The sequence below is a fragment of the Babylonia areolata genome, chromosome 27, assembly GCF_041734735.1.
Source record: "Babylonia areolata isolate BAREFJ2019XMU chromosome 27, ASM4173473v1, whole genome shotgun sequence".
Classification (NCBI taxonomy): Eukaryota; Metazoa; Mollusca; class Gastropoda; order Neogastropoda; family Buccinidae; genus Babylonia; species Babylonia areolata.
Window position 1 is genome coordinate 32,339,767 of NC_134902.1, and position 24,958 is coordinate 32,364,724.

Genomic DNA, 24,958 nt, shown 5'->3' on the forward strand with positions numbered 1-24,958 from the left:
AAACACTCCCTCCCACCCCCCACGCCCCCTCTTCAAGCAACACAAGAGTTTTTATCCTTGTCCAAACTACCAATATCATACACTCACACCCTCCTCTTCAAGCAACACAGGGGTTTTTATCCTTGCCCAAACTGCCACAGGTCATTCCTGGTTTCCAGAGGGGAACGGAGAACACCAGACCGCTGTGTCCACACACGCACAGTTTGGCGTTGACCTTGGAGTCTGCACTACTGACATTCTTCGGTATCCCCGCGGCGTTGGTGAACTTGATCACCACTCGGCCGTCCAGCACAACCAAGCCATTCTGGAAGCAGCAACACCAACTTTTTTTTTTTAATTTGATTTTCAACTTGTTTTTAAAGTCTTTATTCTAACTTTCTTCTTCGTGAAAAGAACATTATTTTTTTGTTAAAAGAGTCACTATATATGATAACAGAATCATGTTGTGAAATGAGCAGTTTTAGTGTTTCGTAATTGTATGTTACTCTTCTTTCTTATTTCTTTCTTTTTTGCCTAAGTCACATGCAAGTCACAGAGCAGATTATTTTCTCTCTTTTTTTTCCTTTTTTTTCTTCAAAATGCTCTGTACTTGATTTTCATCACTGGTTGAAAACACTAGAGAAAAATAATGAATAATCAAATAATAGACTAAAAAATATAAGAAAAAAATAAAACAAGGAAAAAGAACAGATTGGCAAATAAAGATGAAAGACATCAAGACAGATCCATTAATACGTCCTTTTGTGTGTGTGTGTGTGTGTGTGTGTGTGTGTGTGTGTTTAAGATCTTGGACATTTGTTGTAGTCTTTTCATGTCTCATACAAACTGGAAAGAAAATCCTGTCCCCCACTGACAGGGGGCTTGGGGTGGGGGGGGGGGATACTGTCCCATGCAAACGTGAAAAAATCTGTCCCATATAAATGTGGAAAAAAAAATCCTGTCCTATACTAATGGAGAGGAGGGGAGTGGGGGGGCAGGAGGTGGGGGGGGCATCCTGTACATGCAAATGTGAAAAAAAAAATCCTTTCCATACTAACATGATAAAACCTGTCCCATACTAACATGATAAAACCTGTCCCATACTGAAACATGTCCCATATTAACATGATAAAACCTGTCCCATACTAACATGATAAAACCTGTCCCATACTAACATGATAAAACCTGTCCCATATTAACATGATAAATCCTGTCCCATACTAACATGATAAAACCTGTCCCATACTGAAACGTGTCCCATACTAACATGATAAAACCTGTCCCATACTAACATGATAAAACCTGTCCCATACTAACATGATAAAACCTGTCCCATACTAACATGATAAAACCTGTCCCATACTGAAACCTGTCCCATACTAACATGATAAAACCTGTCCCATATTAACATGATAAAACCTGTCCCATATTAACACGATAAAACCTGTCCTATACTGAAACCTGTCCCATACAAACATGCAAAGAAAATCCTGTCGCATACTAACATGCAAAGAAAAACCTGTCCCTTACTGATGGGGGGAAAAGATCTTGTCCCACACTAAGAGAAAAGAAAAATCTATCCCATACTAATGGGGAAAAATGTCCTGTCCCATACTAACAAAAAAAATAATTCTGGTTCCATACTAATGGGAATAAAAATACTGCCCCATTACTACAAATGGAAAAGGAAAATCCTGTCCCGTACTTACAGTAAAAAAACCAAAAACAACAAAAAACAATCATGTCCCATACTAACAGGGGAAAATATCCTGTCCCATACGAACAAGAAAAATAATTCTGGTTCCATACTAATGGGGGGGAAAAATCCTGTCCTATTACTAACTGGAAAACAAAAATCCTGTCTTATACAAATGGAAAAAAAAAATCCTGTCCTATACTAACAGTAAAAACACACTCATATCCCATACTAATGGTGGGAAAATATCCTGTCCCATACTAAAAAGAAAAATAATTCCAGTTCCATACTAACAGGGAAAAAAAAAATCCTGTTTTATACAAATGGAAAAGAAAAATCCTGTCTGATACTTATGGCAAAAAAAACCACAAAAAAAAAAACAAACCCTGTCCCATACTAACCTTGGACGTGAGATGAAGATTGTTTCCCTGAATCTCCGTTTCCTTTTTGCTCATCGTCTTGACGCCTGCTGGTCCGCTGATTTGTATCTGGTCCCACGATTCAATGTTGAGATCTTCGTAATTCGGGACATCCTTTATCTGGAGCACACAAACACACAGCATCACTTGATTGATTGATTGATTGATGTGGATACTTCTATAGCGCCTATCCTCGGTCAGAGGCCAAGCTCTGAGCGCTTTACATACACGGGGACATTTGCACCACAGGCTGCCCACCTGGGTAGAGCCGACTGACGGCTGCCACTGGGTGCTCATCATTCGTTTCCTGTGTCATTCAATCAGATTTCAGACGCACACACATACGCACTCAGACAGACATGTAACATTTTACGTGTATGACCGTTTTTTTTATTTATTTACCCCGCCATGTAGGCAGCCATACTCCGTTTTCGGGGGTGTGCATGCTGGGTATATTCTTGTTTCCATAACCCACCGAACGCTGACATGGATTACAGGATCTTTAACGTGCGTATTTGATCTTCTGCGTGCGCATACACACGAATGGGGTTCAGACACTAGCAGGTCTGCACATATGTTGACCTGGGAGATCGGAAAAATCTCCACCCTTTACCCACCAGGTGCACCGAGATTCGAACCCAGGACCCTCAGATTGAAAGTCCAGTGCTTTAACCATTCGGCTATTGCACCCGTCACTCATGAGAGCATGTACAATTACTTCCAAAGAGAATGAAACAAAAACCTGACGGGTATTAAGGCCAACTGATCAGAGCACTGGATTTTCACCCAAGCTTCATAAGTTCGATCCCCATTTTCTGAGCACCAGATGGGTAAAGGGTGGAGAGTTTTTCCAGCCTCCCAGGTCAACATAATGAGCAGACCTGCTAGCGTCTGAACCCTCTTTGTGTGTAAATGCATGCAGAAGATTAAACATGTGCGTCAAAAAATCCCGTTATCCGAGTCGGCGTTCAGTGGTCTGTAGAAAAAAGAATATATCCAGCACGCACATCCCCGAAAACTGAGTATGGCTGCCTATATGGCGAGGTAACAATGGTCATACATGTAGATGCCCACTGGTACATAAAGTAAACATGGGAGTTATAGCCCACGAACACAGAAGAAACCTACTGATACCTGTCTTGCCACTAAAATGAAGTTTAATCCATTCTCAATTGAAATGCTGAGCCTTGAGGCTACAAGCAATTAAAACCTACACAAGTAACCGACAGCATAAGATCTGCAAAATATGTCTGCTTCTGATGGTCTTCAATGCTGTGAACAATTTTTAAAAAAAACATCCAACCTGAAATCAAAATCAAGATGTGATGCAAGGAAATAATCTGCCATTCGGGAGGAAAACTTACTGTGCTTGTCCACATATCTAGTATTCAACTGCGGTCTCATTTAGTGATTTGCTGATTTAGGTCTGGGTTTGGGTTTGGATTACAATGAACTTCCAAGTGAAAAAGCCAGGTGCATAATGTGTGTGTGTGTGTGTGTGTGTGTGTGTGTGTGTGTGTGTGCAGTCAGCTTGTGCACTTGAACTTATATATATATATACATATTCCTTTTCTTTTTTTTTGTTATTGTTGTTCAAAACACAGTTTCAAGATATAATACGTGGAGGAAAACAAAAACATGGAAAATTCACAATAATTAAAATCCCACACTATCCAACCACCAAAAAAATACAACCCTAAAAATCCCCATAAAAACCTCTCACTATGACAGATTAAAGCAAGAACAAAGACAAAAAGGAATGTAATTACTGTTGAAAGTTCAACTTTCCCAGTTTCTTGACTGTCTCAACACTCCAGCCAAAGATTACTGCAAAAAAACATACCTGAGCAGTTTCCACCCTTTGGGCATGCAGATTTTTCAGGTTCTTCAGCTGGGGGATCTTCAGGTTGTTCAGAGAGAAGAATTCTTTTTTGCCCGGTGTTGTCATCAGTTTCAGCTCGTCCACAGAAAAGCGGACCATGTCCTTTTCTATCTCCACTGTGTTCACACACACAGACAACACAAAAACCTGAGGCATGTGTGTATCTGTGTACTGGTTTACATGTCTATAGAGGTGTTTTTGTATTTGTATTTCTTTTTATCACAACAGATTTCTCTATGTGAAATTCGGGCTGCTCTCCCCAGGGAGAGCGTGTCGCTATACTACAGCGCCACCCTTTTTTTTTTTTGTATTTTTTCCAGCGTGCAGTTTTATCTGTTTTTAGCTAAGTGCATGCTGCACACAGAACCTTGGTTTATCGTCTCATCCGAATGACTAGCGTCCAGACCACCACTCAAGGTCTAGTGGAGGGGGAGAAAATATCGGCGGCTGAACCATGATTCGAACCAGCATGCTCAGATTCTCTCCCGCTTCCTAGGCGGACATGTTACCTCTAGGCCATCACTCCATAGTGTTTATGTGTGTATATTGGTGCATATGGGTGTACAGGTGTATATTAAGTGTGTACAGATGTATGTATGTGTTTATATGTGTGTGTTTAGGTGTATATGTTCATATATGTTTGGATAGGTGTATATGTGCATGTGTGTGTGTTAAGTTGTACATGTGTGTATATGCATGCATCAGTATGTGCGTATGTATATGCTCTTATATATGTACAATATGTGCACAGATGTAAAACTAAGTTCCTACATTAAAAAAAAAAAAAAATTGTTTGAATATGATTTTCTAGTTAGGTTATTTTCTTCATGTACAGTCTTATATATATTTTTACATTACAATTTTTTTTTTTTTTAAGTTAAAATGGTCCAGATGCCAGTATAAAATATGTGATAAAAATTGTGTTGTCAGTTTCAGACAAATAAGGGCAAAGGAAACTTTAAAGTACAGACAGAAAATGAGAAAATCAGAGAAAAAGAGAGAGGGAGGGAAGGAGAGAGAGAGGGAGAGAAAGGGAGAGAAAGATTTACAGAGATGGAGAAAGAGGGAGAGAGAGGGGGGAGGGAGAGAGAGAGAGAGAAGAGATGGGAAATTCAAGCAAAACTCACCCATAGATTCGTTTCTCGCTTCAAACGCAGACATCACAAACTGGAGAAGAAAAAAAAAAGAAAGAAAAAAAACCAAGCCACATTGAAAATGTTTTTCCTAATCCTTGTTCATGGAATAAAATACATGCGATAGATCTGTCCCACTGCGTTTTACATTCATGCAATGTTACAAGAACAAAGTCTTTACTAGGGTGTCACCAGTGCATGGATGAAGCTTAAAACGAGGGGGGAACTTAAAAAATAAAAATAAAAATAAAAACTTTAACAAGAGAAGCAAGGCCTTCAAGACTCACTTGTGATACACTTTTTTTTAAAATCCAAGCTTTTTATGTATTGAGTATAATTTCAAAATGTAATGTTTAAGATTAGAAAGGTCAGTTTAAAGCAAATTAAGTCCCCTAGCATTAATTACAGAGTAATTTCCCTTTTTTACCACTCTGCACCAAAACGTTTGCAAAATAAATAAAACTTCCATGCTTAGCAAAAGAAGTTCCTGTTTGAAAAAAAATCATAATAATGACTGCTCGTTGTTGGGTCAGAATATCAGATCAAAGTGCCAAGTTTAGAGAATACAAAAAACATGACTATAACAGTAAATGCAGTTTGCATATAATTAGGCTTCATTATTTTTTTTTTTGTGCCCATCCCAGAGGTGCAGTATTGTTTTAAACAAGATGACTGGAAAGAACTGAATTTTTCCTATTTTTATGCCAAATTTGGTGTCAACTGACAAGTATTTGCAGAGAAAATGTCAATGTTAAAGTTTACCACGGACACACAGACACACAGACACACACACACAGACAGCCGAACACCGGGTTAAAACATAGACTCACTTTGTTCACACAAGTGAGTCAAAAAAGGTGAATGAATAATAGATAAGCTTGCTTACATAAATAAATAAATAATAATTATGATAAAAAAAAATTTTTTAAAAGGTAGTGGTAATGATAATAATAATAATAATAAATAATGAAGCTTAAAACGAGGGGGGACTTTAAAAAAAAAAACAACTTTAAAAATTATGCAACTTTTTTAGAAGTTAGATGTCAGGCCACCATATATTTGGTAGTTGGGATGGTCACAGCCTCTCTGTCGCTGACCTCTGGTAACTACAGCTCCATACAGGAATAGTATAGTTTCTTTCATAACTGAATCTTCTCACCATTCTCTTTATAGTTTAAAGATATCCATTTCTTTCTCAATATAAATTATGATCTTCTGAACACGAATAAAGCAAATGCACACATGTACTCATACTTGTATACACAGACACGTACACATGTTCAAAAAGCACACACATATGCATGCATGAGTACACACACACACACACTTTTTTTTCAATTATTACCAAATTAAAGCAAAATTACACAGACCTGAAAAAAACATGTAAAATTTGTATGCAAACTTTGCACTAAATGAAAAATACTGGCATCACTTTTTTTCTTCTTTTCTTTTCTCGTTGGATGAATTCAAAGACCAAAAGAAATTATTAATTTCACACACACAAAAAAACTTTTACTGAACTTTTCTTTCATGTGAGGGAGTGAAACTTTTGACTTCACATGTGAATTTCACCAGTCTTTCAGAAGATCCCTCCTCGGCTGAGGCAGCATTTGATGAGATCCACCTCTACCTGGTCCAATACTCTGATGAGATCCACCTCTACCTGGTCCAATACTCTGATGAGATCCACCTCTACCTGGTCCAATACTTTGATGAGATCCACCTCTACCAAGTCCAGTACTTTGATGAGATCCACCTCTACCAAGTCCAGTACTTTGATGAGATCCACCTCTACCAAGTCCAGTACTTTGATGAGATCCACCTCTACCAGAACCAATACTTTGATGAGATCCACCTCTACCAAGTCCAGTACTTTGATGAGATCCACCTCTACCAGGTCCAATACTTTGATGAGATCCACCTCTACCAAGTCCAGTACTTTGATGAGATCCACCTCTACCAAGTCCAGTACACTGATAAGATCCACCTCTACCAAGTCTAGTACTTTGATGAGATCCACCTCTACCAAGTCCAGTACTTTGATGAGATCCACCTCTACCAAGTCCAGTACATTGATAAGATCCACCTCTACCAAGTCTAGTACTTTGATGAGATCCACCTCTACCAAGTCCAGTACTTTGATGAGATCCACCTCTACCAGAACCAATACTTTGATGAGATCCACCTCTACCAGAACCAATACTTTGATGAGATCCACCTCTACCAAGTCCAGTACTTTGATGAGATCCACCTCTACCAGAACCAACACTTTGATAAGATCCACCTCTACCAAGTCCAGTACTTTGATGAGATCCACCTCTACCAAGTCCAGTACTTTGATGAGATCCACCTCTACCAAGTCTAGTTCTTTGATGAGATCCACCTCTACCAAGTCCAGTACTTTGATGAGATCCATCTCTACCAAGTCCAGTACTTTGATGAGATCCACCTCTACCAGAACCAATACTTTGATGAGATCCACCTCTACCAAGTCCAGTACTTTGATGAGATCCACCTCTACCAAGTCTAGTTCTTTGATGAGATCCACCTCTACCAAGTCCAGTACTTTGATGAGATCCATCTCTACCAAGTCCAGTACTTTGATGAGATCCACCTCTACCAGAACCAATACTTTGATGAGATCCACCTCTACCAAGTCCAATACTTGAGCAAACTGCTTCCTCGTTAACCACAAGCTTTTCTTGTAGAGATATCTTTCAGAACCACACTCCTTGTTCAGGTGGTTGTAAGCATCCGTCCTGCTGCCTGAGCTACAAAACTAATGTTGCTCACCCAAAAACAATGTTTCCTTTTCGCTTCGCGTTTCTTCTTCCATACCAACAGGACTACATTCAAAATTCTCTCATTTTTGACACACAGTGCTTGCCTTAGTTGTGCTGGCACCATGGTTTCAATCAACACTTCTTCTTCTGCGTTCACTCGTATGCACACCAGTGGGCTTTTACGTGTATGACCGTTTTTACCCCGCCATGTAGGCAGCCATACTCCGTTTTTGGGGGTGTGCATGCTGGGTATGTTCTTGTTTCCATAACCCACCGAACGCTGACATGGATTACAGGATCTTTAACGTGCGTATTTGATCTTCTGCTTGCATATACACATGAAGGGGGGTTCAGGCACTAGCAGGTCTGCACATATGTTGACCTGGGAGATCGTAAAAATCTCCATCCTTTACCCACCAGGCGCCGTCACCATGATTCAAACCCGGGACCCTCAGATTGACAGTCCAACGCTTTAACCACTCGGCTATTGCGCCCGTCTCAATCAACACTGACCGCAGATAAATCTGTACCGTCTGGATGAACAGCTTTTTTTTTTTTCTCTCTCTTTTTTTTTTTTGCATGCAAATTTCGCACGAATTCTTCACATGTGAATTCCACATTTTGTGCGTGCCTACAACAAAAATAATTATAATCAGCAAACACACCTTGGAGTTGTTTCCAGAGAAGGTGAGACTGGTGTTGTGGCGACTGCCAAGGTAGACCCCGTTCAGCAACAGGGAGTCAAAGTGGGCTGGATCCAGGAAGCGCAGCAGGTAGCCGCCAGAGCTGCGCGTGAACTCCAGTGGCTCCATCCCCTTGTGAGTGATGTGGTAGATCCACATCAGCCAAGCCATCAACTGAAATAAATGTGGTTGTTTGTTTTTTTTCTTGTTTTTTTTTAAAAAAAGAGTCTTTTAGGAACTCTTGCATGATGTTTATTGTGCCAGTCAGTTCATCACTATGCCACCACAGCGACACACATATTCTCATGGGGCAAGTTAACATCAAGCAAGCAAAGTTACATCTAACCTAACCATGTGAACATGTGCATATCTTTGTCACACTTAAGTGAACAGAAATTAACCAGTTAAAAGGATCCTAGTGATCAAGGGTTTGAGGATATCAGTTTACCAGGAGCCGGGTACAAACAGAATGGCTTTCGGTGAGATTGCAGTCTTCAATGTCTGTGATTAAAGATGACAAACCGACAACGTGAAATGTATCATAAGGGAGACAAAAGGAAAAAGAAGAAGAAGAAGAAAAAAAAGACACAGCAAACCATGTAGCTGGTTGTTATCAGAACAACAGCAAAAGGAGGAGTTTGTATTATACTCCATGTTTGGTGTTACATATACTGTACCATGTCAAACTGATGCAAACTAGGCCTATCAGTTTGCTCTGCTTGGCCAAATTTCGCGCGGCTAACAGTGAAAGGACGAGCAGTCTTGCCCCGGTCCGCTCTCAGCCAATCAAACGCCTCTAAAAGCTATAAGCGCTGAATCATCCTTTGGCCAAGGCTCTGCACTTGCATACATGTGTCAGACTATAAAAATATGAATATCTTCCCAGGTGTCTGGCTAGAGAAATATGAATTATTTAAATATGACATGTGCGGAGGCCGAACGGTCAGAGCGCTGGACTCTCACCCAAGTTTACCCCTGAGTTTGATCCCTGGTTTTGCCATACCTGGTGGATAAATTTATCCCATCTGTGGAGTGATGGCCTAGAGGTAACGCGTCCGCCTAGGAAGCGAGAGAATCTGAGCGCGCTGGTTCGAATCACGGCTCAGCCGCCGATATTTTCTCCCCCTCCACTAGACCTTGAGTGGTGGTCTGGACGCTAGTCATTCGGATGAGACGATAAACCGAGGTCCCGTGTCCAGCATGCACTTAGCGCACGTAAAAGAACCCACGGCAACAAAAGGGTTGTTCCTGGCAAAATTCTGTAGAAAAATCCACATCAATAGGAAAAACAAATCAAACTGCACACAGGAAAAAATACAAAAAAATGGGTGGCGCTGTAGTGTAGCGAGGCGCTCTCCCCAGGGAGAGCAGCCCGAATTTCACACAGAGAAATCTGTTGTGATAAAAAGAAATACAAATACAAATACAAATCTCCAAGCCAATGAAAGCAGAAGAAGTAACAATATCTTGGTTTGCTGGAACCTAATAGTACATAGGCTGGAGAAGTCCAGCATGTGCCACAGCCTCTGCTTTCTAATGGCCAAATATCGAAACAGCTGATCAGTCAGGAAAGCTAGTGTGTGACTGCCAATCAAGAGATACCTATGACAACAGTGGGTCTCAGACAGATACACACTACACTGGTGGAACATACGCCACCACCAGCGTTGGTATGCTATACATTTACACTCACTGAAGTATAAGTTAGATAACCAAACATCAAGACAGAACATGAGAAGTTGACATTCATGAAGAGACTGCATTATACTTAAAAAAATAAATAAATAAATTAAACAAGAGAGGCAAGGTCTTCAAGACTCACTTGTGATAAATTAAGTCCCTAGCATTAATTACAGAGTAATTTCCCTTTTTTACCAACTGCCCCAAAACGTTTGCAAAATAAATAAAAATTCCATGCTTAGCAAAAGAAGCTCCTGTTTGAACAAAAAATGATAATAATGACTCCTCTTGTTGTTGTGTCAGAATAAGAGGTCAAAGTGCCAAGTTTAGAGAATACATAAAATGTAAATATAACAGTAAATGCAGTTTGCATATAATTAGGCTTTTTTTATATATTTTTTTGTGCCCATCCCAGAGGTGCAATATTGTTTTAAACAAGATGATTAGAAAGAACTGAATTTTTCCTATTTTTATGCCAAATTTGGTGTCAACTGACAAAGTATTTGCAGAGAAAATGTCAATGTTAAAGTTTACCACGGACACACAGACACACGGACACACACACACACACAGACAACCGAACACCGGGTTAAAACATAGACTCACTTTGTTTACACAAGTGAGTCAAAAATTCCCTTAGTCACAGAGCCAGACTGAGGAGCATCCTCCACAGTGTGGAGACGGCCACCACATCCCTCCATCGACAGTCCCCCACGAATCTGCTGACACTGAAAACCTTGACAGGACTCTAACCCCAAGCGTAGAAGTGGAGGGGAATCTAAAACAAGAGGTCACTATGAGAACAGGGCAAGAAAGACCACAAAACACTCAAACACTGTTTCATATTCATACATAAACAAAAGCTTCATAAACAACATACACTCATACATCACAATACCTAAACGAACAAGCACATAAAAACATAGATAAATAAAAGACATAAATAAACCAGCAAAAAAACAAAACAAACAAAATAAAACATAACCATACCGCCGTATTCAGCGCAACCACCACCAGCAGGAAGATGAGACAGGCGTACAGCAGGAACCCTTTCCGGCCTCGGATGCCAGCCTTGTGCAGGTAGATCTCGTTGACAGGTACGTAGCCGGCCCGGAAATTGCTGTTGTGCTCTTTGTTGATGCGTCGCTTCAGCTGCGACTTCTCTCTCATGGACATGGACCCTGAGGCTGACACCATGGATGACTGAGACATCATGCTGGTCTGAAACACACACGGTTTCACTTTCAGTTTCTCAAGGAGGCATCACTGTCATTCGGACCAATCCATATATATACACTACACCACATCTGCATCCTCATTGTATTTATTTATTTTTTATTTTTTTATTATTATTATTATTATTATTATTACTACTACTACTACTACTACTACCCTTTTTTTATATATATATATCATAATTATTATTTATTTATTTATTTACTTATTTATGTACGCTTATCTATTATTTATTCACCTTTTTTTTTCTTTTTTTTTCCTCAAGGCCTGACTAAGCGCGTTGGGTTACGCTGCTGGTCAGGCATCTGCTTGGCAGATGTGGTGTAGCGTATATGGATTTGTCCGAACGCAGTGACGCCTCCTGGAGCTACTGAAACTGAAACTGAAACTGCTGGGCAGATGCCTGACCAGCAGCACAACCCAACACACTTAGGCCTTGAGCGCATGCACATGTATATATTCGTGTACCTATCAGAGTGGACTTGTTCTAAGAATTTTGCCAGAGGACAACACTTACGCTGTCATGGGTTTTGGGGGGGGGGTTTTGGTGCGCCAAGTGCATGCTGTACACAGGACTCTGTTTATCGTCTCATCCTAATGACTTGATGTTCAGTTTGATTTTCCTGTGTTCTTCTTCTTCTGCGTTCGTGGGCTTCAACTCCCACGTTCACTCGTATATACGCGAGTGGGCTTTTTACATGTATGACCGTTTTAACCCCGCCATGTAGGCAGCCATACTCTGCTTTCGGGGGTGTGCATGCTGGGTATGTTCTTATTTCCATAACCCACCGAACGCTGACATGGATTACAGGATCTTTAACGTGCGTATTTGATCTTATGCTTGCGTATACACAGGAAGGGGGTTCAGGCACTGGCAGGTCTGCACATATGTTGACCTGGGAGATCATAAAAATCTCCACCCTTTACCCACCAGGCACCGTCACCATGATTCGAACCCGGGACCCTCAGATCGAAAGTCCAACGCTTTAACCATTCAGCTGTGGCGCCCATCGATTTTCCAGTCAAATTTGGGAGAAAGGGTGAGAGCGGGGTTCAAACCCAGACCCTTACAGACTCTGTATTGGCAGATGAGCATCTTAGCCATTCTGCCACCGTCCTCTAACACACACACACATACATGGAGTGGTGGCATGGTGGTAATGTGTCTATACAGGAAGCGAGAGACTCTGAGGGCACGGGATCAAATCCCACTCACCAGAATGTTCTCCCCTTCCACTATTCAAGAGTGGTGGTCTGGCTGTTATAGTCATTCAGATGAAAAATAAACACTAAAACAGAGCTCCCTAAAAATGATATATTTATAGTCTGCCATTGACGCACACCCCTACCCACCCCCACCCTGTACCCACCCACCCCTGGATGCTATAGTCATTTAGATGAGATGGTAACTCATGGTTCTTTAATAGTTTAAATATATTCATAGTTTTATCGCACTAACACATACGCTGTCTCCCCCCTAACCCTCCAGAAAATTCAAGGTGAAGTGGTGGCCAAAAGCAACGTGTCTGCCTACAATAAGACAGAACCTGAGGGCATGGAATCGAATTCCACACTCACCAAATTTTTTTCTCCCTCCACTTGACATTGAGAGGTGGTCTGGACATTGGTCAATTGGATGAGGTGATAAACTGCAGTCCTGTATGCACCATCTACTTAGTGTATGTAAAAGAGCCCAGAAAATCAAGTTGGTGCTGCACTGTGGCAATGCGCTCTCCCTGGGGACAGCAGCCCAAATTTCACAAAGAGAAATATATTGCGACAAAAAGTAATACTTTTCAATGCAATGCAATACATCACAATACAATGAAATGCAATGCAGTACAAAACATCCACATGGAGTTATTCTGGAGAAAACTGTCACAAAATATTTAAGTTACATTATCAATAATAATAATAATAATAATGTACATCTATATAGCGCCCTTTCTCACTAAGAGCTCAGGGTGCTTTACATGAAAGAAAAATTTTACAAATTACATAAATCATTCATGACCACTCTTTCTCAAAATCCCCTCCCCTCCCCACCCACACACACACTCCCTTTCCCATTCCACATACATGTATCCAAAGTGAGCTGACATGGGTGGTGTTGGAGAACAAGCAAGCTGAGAGTGCCTATAGATAGGTTTTAAAAAGATGAGTTTTTAGTGATAAGCAGAAAGCAGAAATAGAATCAGATGCACAGATATGATGAGGAAGGTTGTTCCAGATGTGAGGAGCAGCAAAGAAGAAAGAACGTTCACCTTAGGTTCTTGTATTGACACGAAGTTTTAAAAGGTAACAGTCAGAGGAAAAGTGGAGATTCCTTGCGGGAGTGTAAACACTGATAAGATCAGACAGGCAGCATTTTTCTGAAGTTTTTTAATTCAATGAAGAAGATTATGTGGGCAGCCTATGAGAAGAGAATTACAGTAGTTGATTCGTGACAGCACAAAAGCAGAAATAAGAGTTTTAGTAGTTTCAACAGAAAGGTACTGACAGATAAAGTTGATGCAGCTAAGTTCACAATTGACTATGCGTATCAGATTTACAACCTGAGCGTGCATGCTGAGGTTTGAGTCAGGAATGACTCCAAGGTTCCTTGCTGATTTAGAAAACTGAACTGTGGTATCACCAACCACAATAGAGGCAGGCACAGAAGTAGATTTGAACATTCTTGCAGAGGAAATAATCATAGCTTCAGTTTTGTCATCATTTAATTTTAGTTTGTTGAATGTCATCCAGGATTTAACATCAAGAATACAATCCTGCATTGACAGAATCACACTGTGTACTTGGTTTGGTTCTGCAGACTTTTGTAGCTTAGTATCATCAGCAAATGAGTGGTGAAGAACAGAATGGCCAGAAATGACATCAGAAAGAGGAGCAGTGTACAGAACGAACAGAACGGGGCCCAGGACAGAGTGTTGTGGCACACCATAGGAGATCACGGTTGGATCAGACTTAAAGTTATTAACAGAGACAATCTGGAAGCAGTTGGATAGGTATGAAGAAAACCAATTCACTATTCAGAACTGTTGAGTAAATTCCCAAAAATATTCAAGTCTGGAAAGGAGTATACTGTGGTCTATTGTGTCAAACACAGCCTACAGATTGAGCAAAGTTAGCGCAGACAGTTTACCTTCATCAACAGACAGTAACAGGTCATTAACTACTTTCAACGAAGCAGTTTCAACATTATAGACGGATCTATATGCTGACTGAAAAGAAGAGAACAGGTTGTTTAATGCTAAATGGTCTCAAAGTTGGGAGAGAAACAATTTTTTCAATAATTTTGGACACGAAAGCAAGGTTGAATACAGGGCCAAAAATTTGAGATCACTGTGATCCAGAGTGGCTTTCTTTAGCTGGGGCTCACACACACACACACACACACACACACACACACACACACGGAGGGAGGGAGGGAGGAACAAGTACAGCAGTAAGACTGAAAAAAAGCAACAACAAAAAGCAGTAATACACTGGGTAGTCTGTTCATGAAGTCAAGCATACATACATATATATATATATATATATATATATATATATATATATGTGTGTGTGTGTGTGTGTGTTACAGCCCATAACTGTAGAACTGAGAAGAAATTTCATCGCAAAAGAAACAGCATAAGTAGTAGTATTCGCAGCACTTAAGAAATTACTAAGCGATTTAACCACATAACAAGTAAACAGCACTTTTTTTTTTTATATTGAGCAGTAACAGCAGTAACTCCTGAACTTAATCAAAGTAGTATTACTATCAGTAGGTGTGGTTGTAAAAGAGAAAAAGGTGTACTAAAAATAAACAATATGGATAATCATGCAAAAAATAATGGTGCACACACACACACACACACACACACACACACACACATGGTATATATGTAAACTGACAAGATAAAAACCACATGCACAAAAACAAGAATTTTTATAATTATCACTTGAACAACAAATGTGGTGATCATCCATAATTTACTCTTATGTATGCATGAACACACACACACAGACACACACACACACACCAAAAATCAATATCATGTGCGCAAAACAGGATGAAAACACATTAAAACACATGAAGGCACAAAAAGTTACTTTTTTTTGTGGTTTTTTTTAGGATGATTGCCATTGGAACAAACATATAACTTTCAAACGATAGCCACTGACATATCTATCAAGTATCATCATCAAGGTTTTGCTTTAACACACACACACACACACACACACACACACACATTAATGCCATGTGTGCAAAACATAAGCTTAATAAAAACACACGCACAAAAACTTTTCTATGATTGCCACAAGAACAAACACATCTAACTTTTTTTTTTTTTTAAATATTGTCACTACAACAAACATATCCCATCCCTATCAAAGTTCTGCTCTCTCTCTCTCTCTCTCTCTCAACAAAACAAAAGCTTTGTTTTCAACTTATTTTCGCTCATACCTCCATCACGTCCATTTCTGAAGACGCCATGTTTTCCATCTTGGAACAGTTCTGAGGATGCTGGGAAATTCTGGAACCTATTCACAAGAAGAGAAAGAGAAAACTTTCGCGCAGACACCCCCCCCCCTCCCCCCCCGGCGGCAGACGAATAGAAATCTCTGCATGCCGTTGCTGCTGTAGGCCTAGTGCCAGCCCGGATTCCAGAGGTCATAGGCAAATATCAGGGGTCACGGACACAGCTGCTATTTGCATCCACTGATACATTCATTATAATCATGTTTACATCTCACTCTTCTTCTTCTTCGTTGTTGAGGGCCTACAGTCATACAGGTTGATTATTCTGGCACCTAAAACTCGGGGAGGGGGGGGGGGGTGGTTCGCAATTAATATAAATATATAATATAATTATTGCAGTTGTTGTTCCATGATGATGTGAAGAAGAGTGTGGTGAAGGTGGCATCATTTCACTGCTGTTCAGGGGGATTGGGGGGGGGGGGGGGGGGGGGGGTGAGGAGGGGCAGAATTAAGGCAGCGGGATAGGGAATCGGGGCGGGAGAGGTGGGGGTGGGTGGGGGAAGTGGCGCGGGGGTGGGGTGGGGGGGACTGGAAGTGTTGTTTACCGCGTGGAGACCCTTGACACACGTACATCTAAACAGAATTTATGTTTTTAAGTCCGCGCCGGCAGCCACAATTAAGTCCACAGATAGAGTGCTTCCTCAATTAATTCACTTCGAGTGACATATGATATTTATGCGTAGTCGCGGCTCAGTCTGTAGAGCGGTGAACTGAAGTGTGCTTCAACTTTACGTCTTTCCACTCAGTGATCGAAAGTGTCAGCGAAAAGCCAACAACGACAACAACAACAACAAAGTGGGCGAGGGGGCCGGGGGGAGGGGAGTCTGAGGGCTATAGGTGGAAGGAAGAGAGTGGTGGTGGTTGTGTCTGTGTTGTTCTCTGACGGTTTGCATACACGCACACCCGGCCGCGGCGCGCGCGCACAGAGAGAGAGAGAGAGAGAGACCGGGTATCACACACACACACACACACACACTGACACACACACGTGACACATTTCTTTTGAAACATATTTTCCCCCAACTATCGCTACTATATAGGAGTGATGACACAGGCTATATGTTACACTGAGACTGTTCAAATGCCTGTATATCCGGGCTTGCATCCGGCCTTGCGACATCAGTCTGTCAGTCGCCGCCGGAATGTCGGTGACGACTGAACTCATGCGGTTGACTGAAAGTGGCGCGAGTCAGTTCTGTACGGCTGTACTGACACACTGAGCCTGCATGGCCTGACTGAGCTATGTTCACTGATTCGGGAAAGTGACAGTTTATTATTCTCATTATTAAGTTATTATGGATTCAGTTCTGGCCGCGCGGCATTGCCCGCAGCTGTTGCTGCCGACGCGCACCGCCGGGCACATGCGCTTTCATGCCAGAATGTATGCGCCACTGATTATCATAATAATGGCGCATACATTCTGGTATGAAAGCGGAGTGAACATACAAACGCGTCGGCGGACAAGCTGGTGCACCGACTGAGCCCACTCAGCTAACGTGCACTCATCATATAGTAATCAGTTCGCGCGGAGCAAGAGGCCCCCCTTAGAGCTAATTTACACTAGGCATCTCAACTCCCAGCAACTAGTTGTGCTAGCGTTGCCGAGCTAGATGAGGAAGGATATTGTGAGTTGGTGGCAGTTCTTGCTGCGCGTGTGACGTGGCGGGGAGGCGGGGCTTATTTAAAAAAAAAAAAAAAACTGCATTCGCAAGGGAGTTGAGGCAACCTGAGTTGAGCTAAGATACCGGCCTAGTGTAAATGTAGCATAAGAAATCCGGTTTCTCTTCTCACTCGGTGAAGCCACTAACACATCTTAACTACAGTAACTTGGTGTAAACGATAGCGGCCCAACCACACTACAACATATCCCAAGCAATCGAAGACTGAAACAAGCAATTATACGTAAACTGAGAGGTGATCGACTAAAAAAAAATAATTGTTTTTGGCCTTCAGTCTTGCCCCAGACGTGGGGCAAAACGCCCTCGAGCGACGGAGCGGCAAACGGCGCCAAGTGTGGGCGTTTTGCCCCTTGATCTAACTTGTTACCGTAACTTGATACTCAACAGGATATAAATCGAGTCGCGTCGCGTTGAAAAGGGCCTGCTTCAGTAAACTGGCAGTGCTTATAGTTTTCTTCTTTTTTTTCTCGAGTCGTTCAAGATCGTGGGCTACAACTCCCACGTTCACTTCAGTGTGTGTATACGAGCCTGATCGAGTGGGCTTTTACGCCAGTGTATGGCCATTTTTACCCCCCACCATGTAGGCAGCCATACTACGTTTTCGGAGGTGTGCATGCTAGGTATATTCTTGTTTTCATAACCCACCAACCAACGACATGGATTACAGGATCTTTAACTGACGTGCATATTTGGACACGAAGGGGATTCAGGTACAAGCAGGTCTGCACATAATTATATTGACCTGGGAGATCAGGAAAATCTCCACCCTTTACCAACCATGCAGGCCCCGTTACCGAGATTCGAACCCGGGACCCTCAGATTGAAAGTCCAACGCCGCTTTAACCACTCGGCTATTGCGTCCGTCATAGCTTTAATCGTTACTCTCTCTCTCTCTCTCTCATTCACTGTCACACAGCCTTTATTCTTTCAGCTTGTCACTCTTCCTCCAGAAATCACATAAGCACGCTCTCTCTCTCTTAGAGTCTAGGCAATTCTATTATAATCACGTGAAAAGCAAATCCTACAATGAAAATGATCAACAAAACTGGTTGCAAACCTCTGGCTGTGTGTGTGTGTGTGTGTGTGTGTGTGTGTGTGTGTGTGTGTGTGTGTGTGTGTGTGTGTGCTTGTTCAGCTTTTCAAACTAATCAATGTCACTAGAACTGCAGTAATGGCTAACTGGACACATGTGGGGGTTGTGCCCATTGGAGGCACATTAGGTGTTACACCCGCATCTCACGAGGACTGGTGCGACTGTACATATTAAACAGAACCAATCGTCTTCTTCGCCATTCCTCTCTTCCACTTTTCTTTTACTGAGCACTGAGTTCTTCCAGATTTCTTTCTAGTCTCAGCCGTGCTCCTCTGCTGCTCATGTAACTTTTTTTCTTTTTCTTTTTTTTTTCAAGGAAGAAGTCTTCTTTGCCGAATGATTGCAGTCATCTATCATCATTCACCAGACAGTTTCAGGTCAGGACTGGTGCTCGGCAATACTGCCTGTTTATGTTTTTCTTCCTGCTTGTCATTGATTGCATTCTGAAAACGTTCATAGAACAGATAAGAAACGATCCGAGTCCAAAGGACACTGTGAAAGCAGGTGGATGACCGACATTGCGGATGATCTTTCCCTGCTGTCCCATAACCAGCAGGAGATGCAGTGTAAGACCACAGTACTAGAGGACAACTCATCACAAGCACGCCTCAACATCCACAGGGACAGGACGGAGATCATGAGAACATTTAATGCAACTGGTGCTGAGCCAGTCACACTCAAAGGTGAGGTACTGGTTGAAGTGGAACCATTCACTTATTTTGGAAGCACCATTGACAAGCAGGCCAGCACAGATGCAGATGTCAAAGTAAGGATTGTCAAGGCCAGAGCAGCCTTAATACAACAGCTCATGAATGTCTGGACCTCCACAGTGCCGTACTTAATATAAACTGAAATTCGGTTCTTCAGTTCCAACGTGAAGTATGTGCTGCTGTGTGGTACTGAGCGATGGAGGATGAAAAAGACTTCATTCAGCAAAGTGCCGATATTCATCGACTCCTGTCTGAGAAGAATCCTATAGACCCACTGGCCACCGTGACAAGATCAGCAGCATCTACCAATGGAAGAAGACACAACTGTCAGCTGAAAGGAATTGAAGAAGAAACTGAGGATGGATCAAGCAAACACTACGAAAACAATCGACAAGCATCACCAGACAGGCCCTGACATGTCGTCAAAGTAAGAAAAAGATACTGACCGAGAAACACGTGACGAAGACACCTCCAAGCAGACACCACGAAGATGGACCTTACCAGGAGCCAAACATAGGCAAAGACACAGCTAGGATAGGGGATTGTGGAGGTCTGTTGTTGACGGCCAATACTCCAGAAGAGATGAAAGGCCTCACAAAGTCGTTTGCCTGTATCTCGAGAATGTTTGCTTTGTACGGTGGAGATGTTATGATGGCCGCTGATTCTGCTTTTTTTGTAAGCCCACTGGCGTTTTGAATGTCAGTTTTTGGAGAGATGTCATTAAGAATGGCCCTGATCTGCTGAGTGGAACACGATGAAGGCCCAGATGCTACATGTGGTTATGGGAATGGACATCCATTTGTTAACTGTTCTGAAGGCGGTACATCTGCACGTATACCACCCCCTCACCCCTTCCATCTCTCACATGCACGCATGTTATGAATGCACTTTGCCTTTCAGGGTGCAGTATACTATATTTGAACAGCACATGTCGCTTTCAGAAATCAATAGTGAACCCATTCTGTGTCCAGTGTGACAGATGCGGAGTGAAAGATGTATGCCATTTATTTTGTCTGCCCAAAGTACACATTCTTGCTTAAAAATGAAAATTCTCCTTTGTTATTACATATCCCCTTCAGATTTCAAGATCCAGTTCCTCTGTTCAAACACATCAAATGGTAGGATTTTAAAATTCAGAATTGATATAACGGAATGCATAAAGGTCGTAACTGCAAGGTTACTTCCAGTAATAAAAAAAAAAAAAAAAATCACAACAACAACAACAATAACAACAAAACATACATGTATAGTGCGTAGTTGAATATGAAATTACCTTGAATAAATAGTTGCCATTCCTCCTTCGTTCACATGGGTCTTATGGCCTGTAAAAAATTAATATTTCTTTTTTGTATTTTGTATGTATGAATGCACAAGTACAGCAATGCTGTTTAAGATTTATCAAGCAAAACACTTTATGTCAGAGAAAAGCACAAAGAAAGACTTCACCGTCTTTTCCAAATCACAGGGGACAAAACACCCAGTGAAGGGGCAAAAGGCCCACTCGGGTAGGCGTCTTGCCCCAACTGACGCCTTGCATGCTTTTTGCCCCAGTTTGAAAAGCCTCCGAAATACGGCTCTGAGAGTCATTTGCCATCATTCCATTGTCTCACAATACAAACCTCAGTGAAGAATACAACACATGGTAAACTTACAGCTTCAGCCCGGTGTAACGTACCAGATCGTACCCCCTCTTCCGTTAGTCAGATCAGTGGAATATATTGACGTCTGCCAGTCTCAATTCGTCAGTTTTGACAGCCAAGCGGACAAAGGATACGATCAAACTGTCTCAGTGTCAGGGGCCGTATTCAAGACACGGTCTCACCGCAAAACGCCTGTTTTTCCTCAGAACAAAACCAACGCAACAAAAGGATTCGTCATATTTACCTTTGCCTCGTGGGCTGTCACCCTTGGCAGGTAATAGTAAGAGTAATTGCCTTCGGTTTTGTAGAACCGCGGGTATAGCCTGAGGCTCTTGTGCGGTTCCTGAATACCGGCGATCGCTTGCCCTCGCCTCATGCAGATTACCCGGCAGGTACACATTTACCCGCAGACACGATGGTCTCTTGAATACGGCGCCTGGCGACCTCAGTAACATCGATGGTTCCCTGTGGATGCCGCAGACGAGCCCGGGGGTGGCCATGTATATAGGGACTTACTGAGGAATGAGCGGCGTCGGCAGTGGAACTGAGTAACTTATCAGTGCCTTGAAACGGTGCCGATGTTGGGCGTGCAGCACAAACACACACACACAAATACGGGCGTGTTCGCGCGCGCGCGCGCGCGCGCACACACACACACACACACACATATACACACACAACTGAACAGGTGGTCATTCGTTTACAGCATGTTATTCTGCTGAACTGACGCAAATCGATAGACGAACACCACGTGTGTGTTGCAAGACTGATATCAGTCAACCATGAATAAGGCTGGCTTCAATTATCGTTTCCACGCTCACGGCCATCTGTTGCCACACCACATCTCATACATTATTTTTCTTTGTTCCGAGAACTGACTGAAGTCAGAGACTGCCATACGGGCAGTCACGGTGATATATTGACAAGGCACCATGTGCGTGTGTGTGTGTGTGTGTGTGTGTGTGTGTTTTCAGTGCCCCAAGGGCGTGCTGTACACGGTACCCTGATTTTTCCAGTCAAACTTAGGAGCCCGGAAAGAACGAGACCGGGAATCGAACCCACTACCTCAGTCACGGGCACTGTTTTGCTTGTAGAGCGTCTTCACCATTCTGCCACCTTCTTCCTTAAAAGTTTCCCAAGCGGGGAAGAGAGAGAGAGAGAGGGGGGGTGCAGGGGGCGAGGGGGAGCACAAAGAAAGACAGACAGAGACATAGAAGTACGGACATAGACGGAGACAGTCATAGTTTCAGTTTCAGTTTCACTTTCTCAAGGAGGCGTCACTGCGTTCGGACAAATCCATACACGCCACACCACATCTGCTGAGCAGATGCCTGACCAGCAGCATAACCCAACGCGCTTAGTCAGGCCTTGAGTGCATGCTTACATATTTGTGTACCTGTGAAAGTGGATTTCATTTTACGTAATTTCGCCAGAGGACAACACTCTCGTTGCCATGGGTTCTTTTTCAGTGCGCCAAGTGCGTGCTGCACACGGGACCTCGGTTTATCGTCTCATCCGAAAGACTAGACGCTCAGTTTGATTTTCCAGTCAAACTTAGGAGAAAGGGCGAGAGCGGGATTCGAACCCACACCCTCACGGACTCTCTGTATTGGCAGCTGAGCGTCTTAACCATTGTGCCACCTTCCTCCTTCCGAGACAGTCATAACAGAGACATAGACAGAAGAGCGGACATGGGACGGAGACAGTCACAACAGACACACAGACGAATCACTATTTTCAGACATTGACGTCATCACTTCTGTCGTGCAAAAGGACAACGCTGTGGCAGATGTGCGCGCGCGCGTGCTCTGACTCTATGGGGGCTGGCTGGAAAGCTCAAGCGCCCAGTTATTTTTAGAGCTCGCGGCTGAAGACTACCAGCACTGCCCCGGCGCGAAGTAACAGCCTCACCCAACGAACATGGACGCCGCTGTGTTCATTCGATGATGAATCATGAGGCAGCATACAGAATCGTTTCACGAGAAGGGTATGCTGCACACATGCATGGTATCTTGATATGTTTGGCAATGACGCTGGTTCTTATATGTTAAAAACCAAGGCCTCTTTGGATGGGCATCGATCCTACCGGAACCGCGGCAAACTGTGTCAGCTTGTCTTGTTTCGCCCAACGAAGGTTGTGTTACTGTGCTAGGATTGTGCGCAGCGAAGAATTGGACACTGGAAAGGTATGGTTACTTTTTAAACTGCTTTCCGTGCTTTGAACCTACTCGATTATTAGTTATGTAGATCTGTTAAACAACCGTAAACCCATTCAAATCTGTTTGATTTTTCAGTTACTGGTGTATCGACATGTGCGGTCTCACAATTAATGTCTTTCGCCGTCAGTGAGACAGGGAAGAAAAAAACAAAAAGTTGAGATGATGTCAGAATGTAGATGGATGAAATGGTATGTGTGACTCTGTGTGTGTGTGTGTGTGTGTGTGTGTGTGTGTGTACTGTAGTCTGGTAATCAGCCGGCGCATGTCAATGTACGAGTGAAAAAGGTTACACTGATTTGCAAATGTAAAACTAGATCCTGGCACTAAAGTATTTTGTATAGCTAGAAATGCTCTGCACAAGCTTTTTTGTATCAGTGCTGATTTTTTATAACCGGAGAGCGTTCATTGACGTTTAATGTTTATCACTTCTCAAAATTGATTGCATAACTGAAGAAAGGCAAAACGTTTAATAATCAGGAACAAACTGTAACTTGGAAAAAAAAAAAGGGAAACTATAAAAATGATAATTGTCTTTTTTTCTTCGATTTCTCTCTTTTCCTTCTAAGAGTTAGTTTACCTGATCAGAATTACTCATAGGCCTCCATTACGACAGACAACTAATTGTTCTGTGCATGAATGACAACTTCTGTTTCACATAATAGCGAGGTGTCTCAGTGTGTGTGTGTCTGTGCGTGTGTGTGTGTGTTTGTGTGTGTGTGTGTGTGTGTGTGTGTGTGTGTGTGTGTGTGTGTGTGTGTGTGTGCCGGTGAGAGAGACTGAGAAAGAGAAAGTGCCTCGATCTGTGTGTGTGTGTGTGTGTGTGTGTGTGTGTGTGTGTGTGTGTGTGTGTGTGTGTGTGTGTGTGTGTGTGTGCAATGCGGCTTAGGAAGTGAGAGATACCGAGGCAATTAATATCCAAAATGCATAAGCTAGCTGCTAACCACATCCTCTTCTTAACTCATTCATAGCCGGCAGAAAATTCAACTTTCCCTGACTGCTCAATTCACAGAAAGTTGTCTTCCTTCTTCTCGTTTTGATGCTTTCCTTCCATTCTATCCCATGCCACCATCGAGATGAATATTTTGTGTTCAGGTAGGTGCGAGACGTGAGGAGAATAAGCAGAGAATGTATTGCCTTTGCAATAACCCATAGTTAACCCGATTCCGGTAATGCCTGAACGAGCACACTTGAACTTTTTTTTTTATAATAATTTTTGTTATTTTATTATTTTTCTTTTTTCTTTTTTTCTCTTCTCAAGGCCTGACTGAGCGCGTTGGATTACGCTGCTGGTCAGGCATCAGCTTGGCAGATGTGGTGTAGTGTATATGGATTTGACCGAACGCAGTGACGCCTCCTTGAGCTACTCAGTGATACTGATACTCATACTGGACAGGTCGTTTGTTATCAGCGACCTGACACATTTTCTACACAGCCATGTCTGTGTGTGCCTGCCATACACGGTAATGTTTCCCTGCAGTCGAGAACGGGACGGTTTTCTCAGGTGCCTTTTTTCGATTTTTTTTTTTTTACATCACACACACACACACACACACACACACACACACACACACACACGCACGCACGCACGCACGCACGCACGC

At 42.5% G+C, this 24,958-nt stretch overlaps 2 protein-coding genes across 4 annotated transcripts in view; one reads left to right on the top strand and one right to left on the bottom strand.

The window, feature by feature from the left end:
• Positions 1-6: 6 nt before the first annotated feature.
• On the bottom strand, positions 7-21,270 carry LOC143301025 (beta-sarcoglycan-like). Of its 2 annotated transcripts, none has more exons than XM_076615026.1 (7): positions 21,151-21,270; positions 11,246-11,476; positions 8,558-8,749; positions 5,104-5,143; positions 3,938-4,092; positions 2,077-2,214; positions 7-304 (listed from the first exon to the last, which is right to left on the bottom strand). In XM_076615026.1, exons 2-7 carry the CDS (start codon positions 11,468-11,470, stop codon positions 98-100), a joined length of 957 nt encoding a protein of 318 aa, XP_076471141.1. In that variant the 5' UTR covers positions 11,471-11,476; positions 21,151-21,270; the 3' UTR covers positions 7-97. The 2 variants fall into 2 exon arrangements, with proteins under 2 accessions (XP_076471141.1, XP_076471140.1); XM_076615025.1 differs by lacking the exon at positions 21,151-21,270 and adding an exon at positions 15,942-16,014.
• Positions 21,271-22,944: 1,674 nt separating this feature from the next.
• LOC143301102 (uncharacterized) overlaps positions 22,945-24,958 on the top strand; it is a 15,246-nt gene continuing 13,232 nt past the window's right edge. Inside the window, exon 1 of one of the 2 annotated variants that reach the window (XM_076615154.1) lies at positions 22,945-23,125. The gene's annotated coding sequence lies outside the window, so the exon portion shown is untranslated. Of the gene's footprint in view, positions 23,325-24,958 lie in introns of both variants that reach the window. The other variant, XM_076615153.1, reaches the window with a different exon arrangement.